This window comes from Erinaceus europaeus, chromosome 1 (genome assembly GCF_950295315.1).
Source record: "Erinaceus europaeus chromosome 1, mEriEur2.1, whole genome shotgun sequence".
In the NCBI taxonomy this organism is placed as follows: domain Eukaryota; kingdom Metazoa; phylum Chordata; class Mammalia; order Eulipotyphla; family Erinaceidae; genus Erinaceus; species Erinaceus europaeus.
In genome coordinates, this window is record NC_080162.1 from 71,379,614 (window position 1) to 71,398,979 (window position 19,366).

General features: G+C 46.8%; 1 protein-coding gene across 1 annotated transcript; it reads right to left on the minus strand.

Moving 5' to 3' along the window:
• Positions 1–1,042: 1,042 nt before the first annotated feature.
• On the minus strand, positions 1,043–18,283 carry ITPA (inosine triphosphatase). Its single transcript, XM_016195374.2, has 8 exons — positions 18,144–18,283; positions 12,977–13,034; positions 12,831–12,895; positions 11,512–11,585; positions 10,120–10,151; positions 9,137–9,252; positions 3,105–3,181; positions 1,043–1,598 (listed from the first exon to the last, which is right to left on the minus strand). The coding sequence occupies exons 1-8, from the start codon at positions 18,258–18,260 to the stop codon at positions 1,460–1,462; spliced, it is 678 nt and encodes a 225-aa protein (XP_016050860.1). The 5' UTR covers positions 18,261–18,283; the 3' UTR covers positions 1,043–1,459.
• Positions 18,284–19,366: the final 1,083 nt, after the last annotated feature.

Here is a 19,366-nt window from a genome sequence, read left to right on the forward strand (position 1 = left end):
GCAGAGCTGAGCAGTGCTTTGGTTAAAAAAAAAAAAAGGATAATAAATAAAACTGAAAAGGGATGGATATTTAGAATACAAAAAGAAAAAAAAATCCAGCAGTGATAGGATCCTATAAAGAGGTAAATACGGCTGTGAACAGGTGCATGTAGCCCTTTGGTGCCTCCTCTAAGTAGCCTGGGGAGCTCCCTGCAGGCTGGGCCATGTCCACAATCACTAGGCAAAGAGCAGACAAGCCTCCAGTCCCCCACATCTGAGCCTCAGCCAAAGATCACCCGCCAGGAGACAGCTCAGATGCTGGACCCCACCACTGAATTTCCTGGGGAAATACTAGCTGGGCATCCCATGCAGCAGCGAGCAAAGTGACGTCTGTGCTCACCCACGCACAATAATTCCAACTGTGGAGGAAACAACTGTTAATCCCAGGCCAAGGGTCACACTGCCAGGTTTGAGAACAGTGACTTGGGGCACATTCTCCAGGGCTGCATGTAAGCACAGAAGCCACCGGAGTGAGTCAGCACTCTGGACACTGCCCCCCCCCCAGTCCCAGCCCCAACCCTATTGCACACATGGGCTCTTCTGAATGTCCTCAGCACTGGGTGCCTCCTTCATACCAGAGAAACATCTACAGGAAAAGGAAGGGGGTCACCCTGGACTCCTGCAGTCCCTCTTGGCTTCATAGGCCACATAGGACCTGCGACTGTGAACCAGGTTTCCTGAGGGCATTAGAAATCTCAGGAACATGACATTATAACACCAACACTAAGTTGCTCTGATGCAGAAAGCAGAAACACTCAACACCCAACACTACCCTCTCCCAACCCAGCAAAAAAAAATGGAGGCCAGCTGGGTGGTAGCAATACTTCATGAGTGGGAAGGTGGCATCAATTTGGCATGGGTACATAAGCCCACAATCTAAGGCTTGACGAATAAAAGGAAGAGCACCCTCGCACAGCGCTGTCCGTGCCCTGCCTCCTCCCTTCCCCGACCTGAAAGCTACTTGCTCTGCGGACTCAGGAAACAGACACCTGCTCTGGGCAGGTTTCAAAACAGATACATCAAGTTTATTTTGGAAGCAAGTGCTTTCAAAATTTTTAGTTGGTGCTTTAAAAAAAAAAAAATCTGAAGGTTTGTGTAGTTCTTCACCAAACCCTTAATCCAGCCAAGTCCAGTTTAACACCAAAGGTCCTTTGAGGATCATAAGCCTGGAAGATGTAGAACATGGAATCCCTGAGGGCAAGAGAAGGGTGGCTCTAGCCCAAAAGCCCTCTGAGCAGAGCCAGCTGCATCTCCAGACATGGCTGGTGAGGCTGTCTCAACACCCCCAGGAAGTGGTAACCCTGAAGTCTTCGGAAGCTTGTCTGCGTGGTGGTGGTGGTGGTGGTGGTGATGGTGGTGGTGGTGGTGGTGATGGTGGTGGTGGTGGTGGTGGTGGTGGTATGGGGCTATGGTGTTCAAACTAGCCCTCCCCACATCCCTGGCCAGATAGGTCACTGCTGGCCCCAGGAGCCAGGCTGCAGAAGTATTCTTGAAGCTCATGCAGGGCGCGGAAGCGGTGGGAAATAGTGTTCTTCTCAGCCTTTGGCATCTCTGCGTACCTGAGGGTGACAGCACAGCTTAGGGGGGAAGCCAAGTTCAGAAAGGGTGTGCTCACCGCACCCCGGAACCCAAACCTCAAGTTTCCCCAGGAAAAAGCAGTGAGCAGTGGAGTCACCAACTCCGGGCAGCCAGGGTCAACTTTTTTTTTAAAATCAGGTAGTCTTTAACTCCCTTATAGGTAGAAACCCATATTAATGAGTATGGAGGAATATTCAACTTGCTCCAGTGCACCCAAAAGTCATTAAGGGAAGCCAGAGGCAGGCGATGAGCTGCATGTTTGACCAGCTTTGTCATCTGTTGACAGGAAGCAGCGGGGCCTGACAGAACAAACACAGCAATCTGCACTAATGCACTGTTCGGGGAGAGGGGGTTGGCAAGGGATAGTCAGTCTGTAACATGTCCTCCATGCCTGGCCTCCAGTGAGATAAGAAACACACAACCAACAACTATGAAAACACTAATAAAAATAAGTATCTTACACACACACACACACCCACACACACACACATTCAGCCAGTCATAGTCTGATGACAATCACTGGCCAATATGTGACTATTTACATTTAAATCAATTACCATGGATTAAGGACAATTTCACTTTGTTAGTCACCCTGACCACATTCCAGATGTGCCGCGGCCGCATGTGGCTAGTGTCGACCAGATTGAACAGCACAGTTAAGAGCATTTCTGTCCGAGAGCATTCATGGACAGTATTGCTTCGTATTGACGTCAGCCCTGTCTGTGAGGGCTCAGGCCATGCTTGATTAAAGGCCCCTTGGGCTCGGAAAGCCTGATTCCAAAAATGGCCAACATCTGCCATGTAAATGGGGAGGGAGGGCTGCAGGGAGCAAAAAGACTGAGAACACTTAGCACTGGGAAGGTGGTAATACAGTGCCAACCCAAAACTGCAAAAATGTTAAACACTTTCTTAAACTAAATGGGGGAGTCAAAAAATAACCCCCTGCCAAAAAACAACAACAACAAAAAGTCAGATTTGTATACAAGAAACCAAAGCTAGAGAGAGGGAGGTCAGGCCGGGTGGTGCACATGTTGGTGCACAGGTTGGGTGCACATGTCACAGTGACCCAGGTTCAAGCCCCCATCCCCACCTGCAGGGGGAAAGCTTCACAAGTGGTGAAGCAGTGCTACAGGTGTCTGTCTCTCTCCCTCTCTGTCTCCCCCTTCCCTCTCAATTTCTGGCTGGCTCTCTCCAATGAATAAAGATAAAAGAAAATTAAACAAAAGAGAGGGGAAGTCACTGAAGTCACTGCTATGGGGTGAGGTGAAGCACAGTCATACAAGGCTCTCAGCCATGCCCAGATGCCTCCCTACTGCAGATGGAGCCTTCCAGATTCCTAGCATCCATCCTACCAGAGCTGCCTTCAGCTGGAACCCTGGAGCCTGTCCCGCCCATATCCGCATGCCTGCACCTGGGTGTGGTGTTGACCCAACTCAGACCACAGCTATCCTGATCCCACACCCCTGGAAGGAACTGGGATTCCTTACGTCTGCTCATATCCATCGGGCTGGAAACACGGGTCCCAGCCAAAGTCTCGGCTGCCTCGGGGTACCACGATCCGGCCCTGCCAGAAGAAAAGAGAGACAGACTGTCACTGCATGTGGAGGAGATGCACAAGCACAAGTGCAACAGCCCAGTCTGAGTCTGTGAATCTGTTCAATTCTTATTTATTCATTCAAAACAGATGGTTTCAAGGTATCTACGATACCTGAAAATGTTTGCTGGACACAAATAAAGCAGAGAGAGCAATTCTCCCCTCACAGGCAGAGAAGAACCATGTGCTTGATTTGCCCACAGGACAGAAAGAAATTGGGGGGGACAGAAAGAAATTGGGGGGGGAGTGAAAGATTGACACCTGCAGACCTCTTCACTGCTCATGAAATGTCCCCCCTACAGGTGGGGAGTGGGAGTCTTTGTGTATGGTAATTTGTGATCTTAAACAGGTGTTCCACCCCCTCTCCCCCACAACTTTGACAAGAGACCACACTTAAGAATTAACTTAGACGCAAAGCACAACGACCAGAGTAAGGATCCCAGTTCTAGCCCCCGGCTCCCCACCTGTAGGGGAGTCGCTTCACAGGCGGTGAAGCAGGTCTGCAGGTGTCTATCTTTCTCTCCCCCTCTGTCTTCCCCTCCTCTCTCCATTTCTCTATGTCCTATCCAACAACAATGACATCATTAATAATAATAACTACAACAATAAGAAAACAAGGGCAACAAAAGGGAAAATAAATAAATTAAAAAAAAAAAAAGAAGTCCCAGGTTCAATCCCCCTCATCATAAGCCCGAGCTGAGAACTGCTCTGGTAAAAAAAAAAAAAAAAAAAATCAACTTAGAAACTTTGACAGAAAATATTTCCTCCCAGCAGGAGGTTGAGGGCTCTGAATTTTGCATACAAGTTCTATGCCTGCTTCTGTTGGTGTATTTCTCAGCTGTTGAGGTCAGGACTTGCAAGCCAGAAGTTCCAATCTAAAACCTCGTGCTTCATGGACTAGAATGATACTCTGGTGCATGTCTCTCCCTATTTCTCTTTCTGTAAGTGAAATTTCTCTACCATATGGAATAAAAATAAATAAGAAAAAAAAAAAAAGCCTTTTCTCTGTCATTGCCAGGGTTTCATTGCTCAGAAATACAGCACCAAAGCTTCCCCCACTAGGTGGGGGCCCAGCTTGAACCTGGGTCATATGCTTTCCTGTCCACAACAAAATAACTCCTTAAAGTTTTATGTTATTGATTTCATGAGACACAGAAAGAGAGGTGTTGGAGCAAAACCTTGGCATATAGTGCAGGGGTCAGACTCAGGGCCAGAGCTCTACTACAGTGTTAAAATACATAGAAAGGAAGGAGGGAAGGAAGGAAGGAAGGAAAGAAGGAAGGAAGGGAGGAAGAAAAGAAAATAAGGGACCAGGAAGACATTATAGCGATTATACAAAAGACTTTCATCCTTGAGGCTCCCAAGTCCCAGGTTCAATCCTCAGCACCACCTATGGTGGTGAGCAGAGCAGTATCCTGGTTTAAAAAAATAAGTAAATAATAGGCAGGGGTAGATAGCATAATGGTTATTATGCAAAGAGACTCTCATGCTTGAGGCTCCAAAGTCCCAGGTTCAATCCCCTATTCCACCACCAGCCAAGGCTGGGCAGTGCTCTGGTTAAGATGATAACAATAATAATTAATAATAATATGATTAAAAAAAATAAGTACATAAAATACAAGGAGACTTGGGGACATGTTTGCAGCCCAGGATCAATACACAGCAATGGGGAAACTTCAGTGCTGGGGTGTCTCTCCCTCTCTCCCCTTTTCTATCTTAAAGAGAGAGGAAGAAAAAGAAAAGCTTGGAGGTCAGCCAGTGGCACACTGGGTTAAGCACACACAGTATGAGACACAAGGACCCACACAAGGATCCTGGTTTGAGCCCCCAGCTCTCTACCTGCAGGGGGTGACTTCACAAGCTGGCACCTAGCCCCAGCAATAACCCTAGAGGCAAAAAAAGGAAAAAAAAAGAAAGAAAGAAAGAAAGAAAGAAAGAAAGAAAGAAAGAAAGAAAAGGCTTGGGTGATCTGGGAGGAGGTGCAGTGGATAAAGCATTGGACTCTCAAGCATGAGATCCTGAGTTTGATCCCCAGTAGCATATGTACCAGAGTAAAATCTGCTTCTTTCTCTCTCTCTCCTCCTGTCACTCTTATTAATAAATAAATGAAATATTAAAAAAGAAAGGAAGAAAAGTTTGGAACAGTGAAGCCTAGGTGATGATTAAAGATAAATAAAATAAAAAAATGAGAGGTAATAGAGAATGGGGATTAGCCACATAAATGCCAAGTCGTTCAGACCAAAGATAAATTTTGCTACTGGGGAGCTGTGTGACACAGGCCAGCTATCACTCTAAACCTCACCCATGCACAAATGTTTTAACACCTACAGTGGGGGTAGGCAGTGTTCTCCGCACTGTGGCCATAGCAGGACCAGCCTTGACCTCGCAAAACAGATCTCTTAAGCAAAACAGGCATTATGACAATAAACAAATCAATGATTACCAAATGTAAAGTGGTTAAAGGGAACAAACAAGGAAGTGGACTCAAGAGTCACAGGATGAAATGACACTGCAAGGGAGCTCAAGGAAGGCCTCAGTATAGAGGGGACACTTGGGCCACAGAAAAGGATGAGAAAGGAGCATTCCAGCTGGGGGACATGGCTGTTGTCAAGGTCCTAAGATTGAGAAAGATTGGCATAAGAATTGCTGAAAAAGGGAGTCCGGAGGTAGTACAGCGAGTTAAGCGCACATGGTGCAAAGCGCAAGGACCGGCGAAAGGATCCCGGTTCCCTACCTGTAGGGGAGTCGCTTCAGAAGCGGTGAAGCAGGTCTGCAGGTGTCTTTCTCTCCCCTCTGTCTCCCCTCCTCTCTCAATTTCTCTCTGTCCTATCCAACAACGACATCAACAAAGATAATAACCACAACAAGGCTAAAACAAGGGCAGCAAAGGGGGGGGGGGATAGCCTCCAGAAGCGGTGGATTCACGGTGCAGGCACTGAGCCCCAGCAATAACCCTTGAGGCAAAAAAAAAAAAAAGAACAGTGGGGTTGGGGCTTAGAGTACACAGGTGAAAACAGAAAAGGTCACCTCAGGTAAAGTGGGGGCTGGCAAGCAGCCATATTTGGGGAGCAGTAGGCATGGTGGGGAATAGTGTAGCCAGGTCCTGTCAGTAGGGTGGCTACTGAGTCACTGTGCAGGAAGCTGGGCCTCTGGTTGTGTGAGTGCCTGACTTTTTTTTTTTTAATATTTATTCCCCTTTGTTGCCCTTGTTTTATTGTTGTAGTTATTGACGTCATTGTTGTTTGATAGAACAGAGAGAAATAGAGAGAGGAGGGGAAGACAGAGACAGAGAGAGAAAGATAGACACCTGCAGACCTGCTTCACTGCCTGTGAAGCAACTCCCCTATAGGTGGGGAGCCAGGGGCTTGAACCGGGATCCTTACGCTGGTCTTTGAACTTTGTGCCACCTGTGCTTAACCCGCTGTGCTACTGCCCAGCTCCCAGTTTTGTTGTTTTTTTCCTCCAGGGTTATTGCTGAGACTCGGTGCCTACACTACAAATCCACTGCTCCTGGAGGTCATTTTTCCCCTATTGTTGCCCTTGTTGTTATCTTTCTGTCTCCTTCCCTCTCTATCTCCCCTCCCTTCTCAATTTCTCTTAGTCCCTATCCAATAATAAATAAATAATTTATTTAAAAAAAAAAGAAAAAATGGGGAGGATGCTGGGTGCTGATACAACTGGTAAAGAGCACATGTTACTAAGTGCAAAGAACTGGATTCAAGCTCCCACTCCCCCCGCCTGCAGGGAGGAAGCTTCAGGAGCAGTAAAGTGGCTTATATTGCAGGTGTCTCTCTTCCTCTCTCCCTCCCCATCTCCCCCTCCTCTCTAAATTTCTCTGTCCTATCAGATAAACAAGAAAAAGAGAAAAAGAAAGAAGAGAAGGAAGGAAGACAGGAGGAGCCAGGTGGGCATGTACCTGGTCAAGTGCACATAATATAATGCACAAGGACCCAGGTTCAAGCCCCTGGTCTCCATCTGCAGGAGGTAAGATTCATGAGCAGTGAAGCAATGCTGCAGGTGTCAGTCTCTCTCTCTCTCTTTCTCTCTCCCCTCTCGATTTCTCTGTCTATATCCAAAAATAAAAAAATAAAGTACTAAAAGAAAGAAAGGAGATGGCTGCCAACACTGAGTCCCAGCAATATCCCTGGTGGCAGCAAAATAAAATAAAATAAATGGCAAAGAAAATGTATATACAGAAAACAGAACTTTTAGCATAGAAAAAAAGAAATTCTGGGGGCCAGGTGGTGCGCAGCGGGTTAAGCACAGGTGGTGCAAAGTGCAAGGACCGGCATTAATGATCATGGTTTGAGCCCCCGGCTCCCCACCTGCAGGGGAGTCACTTCACAAGCGGTGAAGCAGGTCTGCAGGTGTCTCTCTTTCTCTCCCCCTCTGTCTTCCCCTCCTCTCTCCATTTCTCTCTGTCCTACCCAACAACAATGACAACAATAACAACAATAATAACTACAACAACAAGGGCAACAAAAAGGAATAAATATTTTTTTAAATAAGGATAATAAAAAAATTAAAACACATTTTTTTAAAAAAGACTAAATAAATGGGGGGAAGGCTGATGTGGAAACTGAAGGTGTCATTTCTACATCTACAACACAGACTTGTCTAAACTCAAATCTTTTTCTCTGCCTACTGTGGCTACAACTCCCCTTGATTATCTTACAGACTTTCAACCTTTCATTTTCACATAGATTATTTAAAAAAAAAAAAAGGGGAGTCGGGCTGTAGCACAGTGGGTTAAGCGCAGGTGGCACAAAGCACAAGGACCAGCATAAGGATCCCGGTTCGAACCCCGGCTCCCCACCTGCAGGGGAGTCGCTTCACAGGCGGTGAAGCAGGTCTGCAGGTGTCTATCTTTCTCTCCTCCTCTCTGTCTTCCCCTCCTCTCTCCATTTCTCTCTGTCCTATCCAACGATGACGACAACAACAATAATAACTACAACAATAAAACAACAAGGGCAACAAAAGGGAATAAAATAAATAAATATTTTTTTTAAAAAAAAGATTTACTCATTAACACGAGGGAGAGAGAGAGAGAGAAAATTAGAATATCACTCTGGCACATGCAGTGTCAGGGCTTGAACTTGGGACCACATGCTTGAGAATCCTGAACCCAGATCCTTCTGCATAGTAACATGCACTCTACCAGGAGCACTACCACCAAATCCCTACAGACCTACTTATTAAGGGGCCAGGTGGTGGCACACCTGGTTGAATGCACATGTTACAATACACAAGGACTTGGGCTTTCTCCTTGCAGGTGGGGGTGGCCGGAGGCTTGAACCTGGGTCCTTGTGCATTGTAACATGTGCTCGCACCCAGATGCAGCACCATGTTAGTCTTAATTTTGAATAGAGACAGAGAGAAATCATGAAGAATGGGGAGAAAGAGAGGGAGACCAGGAGCTTGAACCTGGATCCTTGTGCATACTAAAATGTGTGCCCAACCAGATGTACCACCCACTGCCTGCCGCCCACCCTGCCTTTTATCTTCACACATTTCCCCCCCTCAACTGCTAATCTGTCTTTTGGTGGTGTCAGGGACTGAACCTGAGACTTCAAGCATGAAAATCTATTTCATAAACTACTGTACTATCTCTTTGCCTCACATCGGCTTTTTAGGAAGGCAGACAGCAGACTTGTGAATATACCAAGTATCAGTAGCCATGAGTCATTGTCTTTCCCTGAAGCACAAGTCTCAGGGGCCAGATTTCAAACTGATGCCATGTCTACTTGTGGTGACCAGGGACCCTTCTGGGCACAGCCCTGGAAATAATCCAGGGGCCTAGAACCACCACCACCACCACCTCCCCGCCGCCACCCCCCCCTACCTTCCTGCAAAAGACCCTGGGAGGTCAGTTTGAGTCACAGCGCCCTCTGGTGGTACAACTGAGAACAAGCAAAGGGTACGCACCGTGGTCCGGCCCCTGAACAGATGGACAGGTTGGCTGGGGTCCCCTGTACTGAGTGCAAAAGTGCAGAGGGCATAGGCTGACTTGTCCTCGAACCCTGCCAGAAGCTGATGGAGACCTGTGAGTGGATGCAGTTATGGTTCAGTCCCAGTCTTTCCTGCCCAGCGTTCTCCCCGAACTCCCCTATACTGACTGCCCTGCCCTGGATGCGAGATGGTGCCAAACTCTGAAGGGTATACCTGTCACCAGTGGAACTTGTGGTGCTAACTCTGGAAGCTGGGTGATGGGGATTTGGGGCTCAGTATTCTGGTGTATATGTTTTGAAGTGCTCCATAATAAAAAGTGTTTTTAAAAGTACCTACAAGGGGGAGTCGGGCGGTAGCACAGCGGGCTAAGCACACCTGGCGCAAAGCGCAAGGACCTGCGTAAGGATCCCGGTTCAAGCCCCCCGCTCCCCACCTGCAGGGGAGTCGCTTCACAGGCGGTGAAGCAGGTCTGCAGCTGTCTATCTTTCTCTCCCTCTCTCTGTCTTCCCCTCCTCTCTCCATTTCTCTCTGTCCTATCCAACAACAACATCAATAATGACTACAACAATAAAACAAGGGCAACAAAAAGGGAATAAATAAATAAATAAATAAAAAGAAGTACCTACAAGGAACATTTTGGCCCATAATACTGGGTCACAAGGGTCCAAGTAGGGTCAGGCACTGACTGAGACAAGCATAGTCGAATAGTCTGTAGGACCAGGTCCTTTTAGATAAGAGACTCCACTACAACCTTTGTTTCTCAAATGCAAAGCTCTCACCCACAATGTCAGGGTAGACACAGCCAAGTGTGAACTGCAGGTTATACAGAAGGAAATGGGTGAACAAGTGGGGCCTGGGACCATAGATTCCCGATTACTCACTGACTCCCACCCTGAGGCCATCCCCAGAATCTTAATTGCTATAAATCTAAAGGAATAGATAGGGTTAGATAATAATACCTTCAGGTTTTAACTTCTCCAGAAACCATTTTCTGTAAGAGAAACAAAAGCAAGTTAGGCACCAGGAACAGACAGATGATCTTACCTCTGGGCCCTACAGGGATCAGAAACCCAGTAAGCTAAGGGACAAGGTGGGGCTGGGTGGTGGCAGGCCTGGTAGAGTGCACATATTACTATGTGCAAGGACCCTGGTTCAAGTCCCCAGTCCCCACCTGCATGAGGAAGCCTCACAAGTGGTAGAGCAGTGTTACAGGTGTCTTTTTCCCTTTATCTCCCCCTTTCTTCTCAATTTCTCTTTGTTATATCAAATAAAAAGAGGGGGCAGGTGGTGGAACACTTGGTTGAGTGCACACATAATAGTGTGCAAGGACCCAGGTTCAAGCCCCTGGTCCCCACCTACAGGGAGAAAGCTTCAAGAGTGGTCAAAGAATCTTGCAGGTGTCTCTGTCTCCACCCCCCCTGCCCTCCAAATTTCTATTTCTTTTTTTTTTAAGTCTTTTTTTTTTAAAAAAAAATTTATTGTATTTATTTATTCCCTTTTGTTGCCCTTGTTGTTTTATTGTTGTAGTTATCATTGTTGTTGTCGTCGTTGTTGGATAGGACAGAGAGAAATGGAGAGAGGAGGGGAAGACAGAGAGGAGGAGAGAAAGATAGACACCTGCAGACCTGCTTCACCGCCTGTGAAGCTACTCCCCTGCAGGTGGGGAGCCGGGGTTCGAACCGGGATCTTTATGCTGGTCCTTGTGCTTTGCGCCACCTGCGCTTAACCCGCTGCGCTACAGCCCGACTCCCCAAACTTCTATTTCTATCCAATAATAAATAAATACATATATATATATTTTTAAAGTCCTAATAGTGTCCTAATGAGGATATGGAGCAATGTATGTGGTAAATATAAATGTTACTTGTCTTAGCAAGCAAATTGGTCATCTACAAGTTAAAGATAGATTTATTCAAGACACAACAGTAGCACTTCTGTGATATGTACTCCAAGCCCTGGGAAAGGTATTCAGATAGGAATTATTTGTACTATACAAATATAAAAAGACCTTCTGAGGGGGTCTCAGGCACTGGGTAGTTTTAAGGAAATCCATTTCAGATCTCAGTTTGCTTATTTCCTCTTTCCTGAAACTGATCTGCCCTTGAACACACCACTCCAATGGATGGATTCCCCTTGCCCATCTCCATTTACACAATCACATTCTCACATTTTACAGAAGAAAAGCATGCCTCTCCTCCATTCCTAATCCTTCCCCAGGACAAATTAAAGTCCTAGTGCAGATGCCAAGACAGTGAATGACCTGCAATATCAGGTAACCGATCATTTCAAAGTTCTCAAATGCCTTTGTGGCTAGGGCCCTGTAAGGGGGGTGGGAGTGGGGGAACACTCACATGTAGGGGCCTGGAAGGCCCCCCAGGGCATTGAAGCACAGACAGGTATCCTCCACCAGCACTGGCCCCTGCACCTGCATCACACGGACATACAGTCAGTCCTAAGCAATGGATCACACCGCCTCCTTGAAGCCCCAGGCCAGCCAGGTTTGGGGCAGGCCAACTGGTAGTTGGGATCTGCAGCAACAGCAGCCCACAGAGGTCCAAAGGCTCCAAGGAAGAGATTTTAGCTATCTTTATTTTGGAGAGAACACCAAGCTTTGGCAGTTTGTAAAGCAGATTGCTCCAGACATAGTCCAGCACCCTGACTCTTGATACAGTGTTTTCTCCATTTCCACAAAGATGTGTGAATGTAGGGGTGGGTGATGTAGGGAGAGGTCGAGGCTGAAATGTATGTATCTGCAAACTGGGGAAAGAGAAGTGTGTGGATGTGGTACTGGTGCTGATCTGAGAGGAAACTATGCAGTCACGAAGGTGATATTGGCATTCAAGGGTCTATATAAACTGACCCTGGCCTAGATAGGTCTGGGCAGGCCCCTGAAGACAAAAGAAACTATGTCCACCTATGTTTTCTGCCTGTCCCAGGAGGGACAGGCCGAGGAGTCTGTCTTTTTCTTCTTTTTAGATAATTTTTAAAAATTTCCTTTTTATGACAGTGACAAACAGACTGGGGAGTGAAAGAGGGAGATACCTGTAGCACAGCTCCACCGTTTGTGAAGCTTCCCCTCTGTAGGCGGGGACCAGGGGTTTGAAGCCGCATCATCTTACCTGGTAACATGTGTGCTCTACAAGGTAAAGCACAGCCAGCCCCAGATTTATAATTATTATTTTTTTAATATTTATTTATTTATTTATTCCTTTTTGGTGCCATTGTTGTAGTTATTATTGTTGTTACTTATGTCATTGTTGGATAGGACAGAGAGAAATGGAGAGAGGAGGGGAAGACAGAGAGGGGGAGAGAAAGATAGACACCTGCAGACCTACTTCACTGTTTGTGAAGCGACTTCCCTGCAGGTGGGGAGCCGGGGGCTCGAACCGGGATCCTTACTTGGGTTCTTGCGCTTTGCACCACGTGTGCTTAACCCGCTGCGCTACTGCCTGACTCCCAATTTTTTATTATTAGTGATTTAAGACTGGTTTACAAAATTAAAATATCTCAAGGGTATAGTTTCACATCTGTACATGTGTATGTACATCTCACCACATCTGTCAGAGTTCTTTTACATACCACCCCCACACTGTGCTACCCCCCCCCCACTGCCATCCCCAAAGTCCATCTTATTGGAACAAGAGTCAAAGGACACATGCAGAACAAGCACCTGGCGAGCAGCTTCCTTACACTTCTGTATAGAAATCTCCTCAGGCTCCCCCTGGTATTCCGGCACTTAGTGGGGAGACAAACAGAGAATCAGATCATGGGAGACAGACTGAATCATCTTTTAACAATAAAACAAAACAGACATACGGTCAATTTTCTGTGCCACCAAAGTACATGGGAACTTATCTCCTAGAATTTGAACGACCTGTTCCAAAATGAAAGAACATTTGTTACTGTTTGTCACAAATTCTCCATTACCACATTAGCTGTCACCCACTCTCCTCATGAGGTAGTTTTCCAGCCAACCCCCTAAATATCAGTAACTTAGGCTGATGGGTCCCATCCCAGATTTCAAAGTCTCATTCCAGAAAGTCAACTCATTCATTTTTCCAACTTTAGATTTCTGCTCATGCTAACCTCTATCCTTCAAACCCAAAACATTTTTATTATCTTTATTTATTTACTGGATAGACAGCCAGAAATCAAGAGGGAAGGGGGTGATAGAGAGGGAGAGAGACAGAGAGACACCTGTAGCACTGCTTCACCACTTGCAAAGCTTTCTCCCTACAGATGCAGACCCGGGGCTCAAACCCAGATCCTTGCGCACTGTAATGTTTGCACTCAACCAGGTGTGCCATCACCCAGTACCAATTTTCTTCCTTTTTTAAAAAATATTTATTTATTCCCTTTTGTTGCCCTTGTTTTATTGTTGTAGTTATTATTGTTGTTGGATAGGACAGAGAGAAATGGAAAGAGGAGAAGACGGGGGAGAGAAAGACAGACACCTGCAGACCTGCTTCACCGCTTATGAAGCGACTCCACTGCAGGTGGGGAGCCGGGGGCTCGAACCAGGATCCTTACGCCAGTCCTTGTGCTTCGCGCCACGTGCGCTTAACCGCTGTGTTACTGCCCAACTCCCCCAGTACCAATTTTCTACCCTTATCAGTGGTCCCAAAAATCCTATATCCTCAAAAGGTAGGGGTCTCTTTCTCTCTCTCTCTCTTTCCTTTTTTTAAAAATTAATCATTTTTCTCTCTTTTTCTTGTAGTGTCTGGGATTCACATATTTGTCATTTCACTGCCCCTGGACCTACAGAGACAGAGAAAGGGGAAAACACCACAGATCACATTACCATAGCTTCCTCCAGTACCCTGGCATTACCATGTGGGACTGAGGCTTAAACTCAGGTCAGGCACATAGCAAGGTGCACCAAACTGAATGCACCAAACCCATCAGCCCTGGGAGTTTTGTTGGGCAGAATTCAGGAGGCTTGCAAAGTTGGATGGGGAAAAAAAAAAAAACACTACCCCCTAGCTAAAGGTTAGCATCTTTTTCAATTGTGAATATAGAAAGCAAATCGAGTGGCCTGGGAGGTGGTGCAGTGGCTAGAGCTCTGGACTTAAAAGACATGGTACTGAGTTAGTTTGATGTATGACATCTTATGTGTCAGAGCACTGCTCTGTTTCCCTCTCTCCCCTTTCTCTCTATCATTAATGAATAAATATATATCTATAAAGAAAGGGGGTTGGGGAGCTGAGTGGTGGCACACCAGGAAGAACAAGTCTCACACGCAAGGACCCTGGTTCAAGTCTCTGGTCCCCACCTGCAGGAGGGAGCTTCATGAACAGTGCAAAAGTGCTGGAGGTGAGGGGTCTCTCTCTGTCTCACCTTCTATTAAAACAAAAACAAAAAAACAAACCAATTTAAATGACCACTGGAAGCAATGGGATCACTGTGTGGGTATTGAGCCTCAGAGATAACCCTGGTGGAGAAGAAAAGAAAGAGAGAGAGAAAAAAATATATAAAACAGTCAGTGGTGTGGTCCGGGAGGTGGCACAGTGGATAAAGCTTTGGACTCTCAAGCATGAGGTCCTGAGTTCAATCCCCAGCAGCACATGTACCAGAGTGATGTCTGGTTCTTTCTCTCCTCCTATCTTTCTCATGAATAAATAAATTCTTTAAAAAAAAAACAAAACAGTCAGTGGTCTGGGAGGTGGCACAGTGGATAAGGCATTGGGTTCTCAAGCATGAGGTTCCGAGCTCAATGCCCAGCAGCACACGTACCACAGTGATGTCTGGTTCTTTCTCTCTCTTCTCTTTTCTTCTCTTTCTCATTAACAAATAAATAAAATCTTAAAAAAAAAGAGAGAGAGAGAGAGAGAATAGGGAAAGCATACAAGTAAGCAAGAAAAGCAAAAGAGCATTAGCAGCTCCTGTGGCATTTAAATCTAGTAGAGGGGGCCGGGCAGTGGCGCAGCGGGTTAAGTGCAAATGCAAAGCACAAGGACCGGCGTAAGGATCCCGATTCCAGTCTCCAGCTCCCCACCTGTAGGGGAGTCACTTCACAAGTGGTGAAGCAGGTCTGCCGGTGTTTATCTTTCTCTCCCCCTCTCTCGTTTTCTCTCTGTCCTATCCAACAACAACAACAACATCAGTGGCAACAATAACAAGGCAATAAAATGGGAAAAATGGCCTCCAGGAGCAGTGGATTCATAGTGCAGGCACTGAGCCCCAGCAATGATCCTGGAGGAAAATAAACAAATAAATAAACCTATTAGAATCACAGATAAATAAACCTATTAGAATAAATAACCTATTAGAATCACTACAGTTGCAGCACATACTTCAAAATACCACTTACAATCCTATTTTTAAATATTTATTCCCTTTTGTTGCCCTTGTTGTTTTATTGTTGTAGTTATTATTGTTGTTGTTATTGTTGGATAGAACAGAGAGAAATGGAGAGGGGAGGGGAAGACAGAGGGGGGAGAGAAAGATAGACACCTGTAGACCTGCTTCACCACCTGTGAAACGACTCCCCTGCAGGTGGGAGCCAGGAGCTTGAACTGGGATGCTTCTGTCAGTCCTTGCACTTTGCACCACATGTGCTTAACCAGCTGAGCTACCGCCCGACTCCCGAAAATCCTATTTTTTACTTAGAGCAATTGCACACCCTTTTAGATTGAACCAAGCACATGCACCTGGATCACAAATAACTGAACATTTTAAGAATTCTCTTCAATAGCATTAATTTCCTATTGTAAACCAATGGTACATCAATTTAAAAAAAAAAAAAGTTTGGGAGGTGGCATGGTACCTAAGGTGCCAAATTTATAAGCAGGAGGTCCGGAGTTTGATCTCTGGCACTGTATGTGTTAGAATGATGTTCTTCCCTTCTCTCATAAATAATTAAATCTTTAAAAATACACAAATAGAGGTTGAGTGGTGGTGCACCTGATTAAGTGCAAACACTGCAATGTGCAAGGACCCAGGTACAAGCCCTCAACCCCCACCTGCAGGGAGGAAGCTTCATAAGTGGTGGATCAGGGCTGCAGGTGTCTGTTTCTCTTCTTCTTTATCACCCCCTTCCCTCTAAATTTCTGGCTGTCTTTATCCAATAAATAAACACAATTAAAAATTAAAAAGAAAAAAACAAGTAAAGACCACTTGATTTATTTTGTAATGTCTTTATTTGTTGTTTTGGGTAGGGATAGAACCCAGATCCTCATACAAGGATATACTCTACCACAGAGTTATATCCCCAGTCTATATATTTTATTTTGTACATTTAAAAAAAATTTTTTTTCTGAGAAAGAATTCATAGACTTCATTAGTCTATTAATAGGGTATGAACGAAGAGTTAGCACTCCCTGTTCTAGGTCAAGTCCAAGTCCACCTTCTCCAGAGAGCTCCCCACCTACCTTAGTCCCTCTTTAAATTTAGGTTACTTTTTCAGTCAAAGGCAGAGATCAACTTTGGGTGTGGAAATGGTCATCCTGCATGGGGCTCCATCCATAGGGTACTGCCTGCTGCTTGACTGGTCTGGTCTTAGCATCCCAAACCTTTTATCTGCATAGAGAGGGCTCTGGCTTCTGAGAATGTTACACCATCAGAAGCGCCATTAATCCCTATGCTATGTGGACCAATTAAGGGTCCCCTAATGACTGTACCCTAATCGTCTGAGAGGTATTTTGTGAGCATCACTCTTATTCCTCACACCTCCTTGCTCATGGCTGATCAAGAGCAAACCTGTGACTCTAGCAAAGACGAAATGGTGATGTCTGGCAGAAGCATCACTAGCCCTTCCACTGGGAGGGGGGAAGGAAGCAGAAAAGCTGCAATAGAAATAGAGATGAACAGCCAGAGAGGGAACTACAAGGACAGGAAAGTCCCTGGAGAAACTCCTCTGAGTCCTGTGGGACACCTTAACATAACACTCTATTCCCACAAGAATGGGAAGAGTAGCTTACATAAGATCCCTGTGTGTCTATTATTTGTAACCAACACTCCCATCAACCCCCAGAATCCTCACAATTAGCCACAAAGTCCCTGCAGGCATAACGTTGGCTCCCTAGCCTCATACATGCTTCCTCACCACAGGGCTGTGCAATAGCTCTCGCACAGCATCCCCTTTTCTTCTTCTTCTTTTTAAAATATATATATTTGTTATTCCATAGAGACAGAGAAATTGAGAGAGAGGAACATAGAGGGGGGAAAGAGACAGAGAGACACCTACAGCTCTGCTTCACCACTCATGCAGCTTTCTCTCCCTGCAGGTGGGGACCAAGGGCCTGAACCCAGGTCCTTGCGCACTGTAATGTAAGCGCTTAGCCAGGTGAGCCACCGCCTGGTCCCGCAGCACCCCCTTTTCAAAGATACAGAAAGAGTTGGGAGAGACTGAGGACCACATTTCTGGACCGTGTTGTGACGATGACGGCTAGGCTGGGATACCTGTTCCACGCCCTGCCGGCCCCTGTTACTTCCTAGGCAGCAACAGAGGCTGGATCAACCCCAAAGGGGGTCCTGGGGTCCGGATTTGGCACAGGTGGACCTATGGGACAGGTACTGTGGTCCAGCCACCACCTCCGCCGCAGCTCCGAGCTCACAAGCTCCTAGTCCAGATGCCAAGGTCCTCACTACCTAGGTAGCCTCGGGGCCACTCCCAGACGCACAGCCTAGTGCCGTCCCGCTATGGGCGATCCAGCCCCTCCACACTCGGGATCCCGATGCATCCATCCCGGCAACTCTCCATACACGCGCGCGCGCGCGCACACACACACACGCACGCACACACACAGGCACGCACACGCACGCACACACACACACATACACACGCGCACACGCACGCACACACGCACGCACATACACACAAGCGCACATACACGCACACGCACACACGCGCACACACGCACGCACACACACACACACACACACACACGCACGCACAAACCGCACCGACTCCCTATGTCCAGCGCCCTTGCAATACGCTATCTCTCCACCCCCAGCCGCCTTCTGATCGATACCCTCCTGGCACCTCCTCCAGCTTCTTGGCGTTCCCCGTGACAAAAACGATCTTCTTCCCGACCAAGGAGGCCGCCATCGCGAGCCCCTCGAGCTCTCGCAGGCGCACCGGAAGCCCCTTTGCCCGCATCACAAGCACTTCCGGCTGGTGGCGGAAGCCGGGGACCTGGTTCCCGGTCCCGCGATCGCAGCTTAGAAGTCCAGACGTGTGTCTAGCTGCCTTACAGGCAGGAAAGCTGAGCCCGCTGCTTTGCATCTTTGCTCAGATCCCCAGAAACTTTAGCACCCCCTTTTCGGATGAGCAACTTCAGACACTCAGTGCTAGAAGAGGAAAATGATGTTCCCACCCGCCCCCCTTTAAGGAACAAACTCTCCCTCCAGGTTTGGCTGTAGCGGCTCAGGGAAATGAAGAAAATCATCCTTTAGTCACATTCATGAGCAGCAGGCATAGGCACTTCTAAGGCTGTTTCTTCTTTTTAAAAGAATATATATATTAGCCACAGCACTGCTGGGGATCAATTTGGGAGCCTCAGGCATGGAGATCCTGTAGTCTACCATTGAGCCACCTCCACCACCACTCTAAAGCTGTTTCTGCAAGGTGTCTCCTAAGTAAGGATTTCCAAACCCTGGTCTTTTTATTATTATCTTTTCATTTATTTATTGGATAGTTAACAGCCAGAAATCGAGAGGGAAGGAGTCAGAGAGAGAGACACCTGAAGCTCTGCTTCACCATAAGCAAAGCTTCCCCCCTGCAGGTGGGGACTGGGGGCTTGAACCCCGGTCCTTGCTCATTGTAACATGTGCACACAACCTGGTGTGTCATCACCTGGCCCCCAAACCCTGGTCTTTATCCTGACCTCATATTGGCCCCACTCCCTTAGCTACTACGTGCTGCCTCCTCTGATCTACTTGACTAAATTTAACCTTGGTCAAACCTGAAGTCAGCAGGGTCTTTTCACCCATCTCAAGCTTTGGCACCTTAGAATTTTTACTCACAGGGTGCCAGGAGGTGGCACATCTGGTTAAGCAAGGTCTTGGGTTCAAGCCCCTGATCCCCACCTGCAGGGTGGAAACTCCACAAGTGATGAAGCAGGGTTGCAGGTGTCTCTCTGAGTCTCCCTTATCAATCGCTATCTCTTCTCAATCTTCCCTCCCTTCTCAATCTCTATCTCTATCCAATAATAAATAAATAAGAATTTTCACTCCCTTGTTCCATCATCCCTCCAGCCTCTCAAT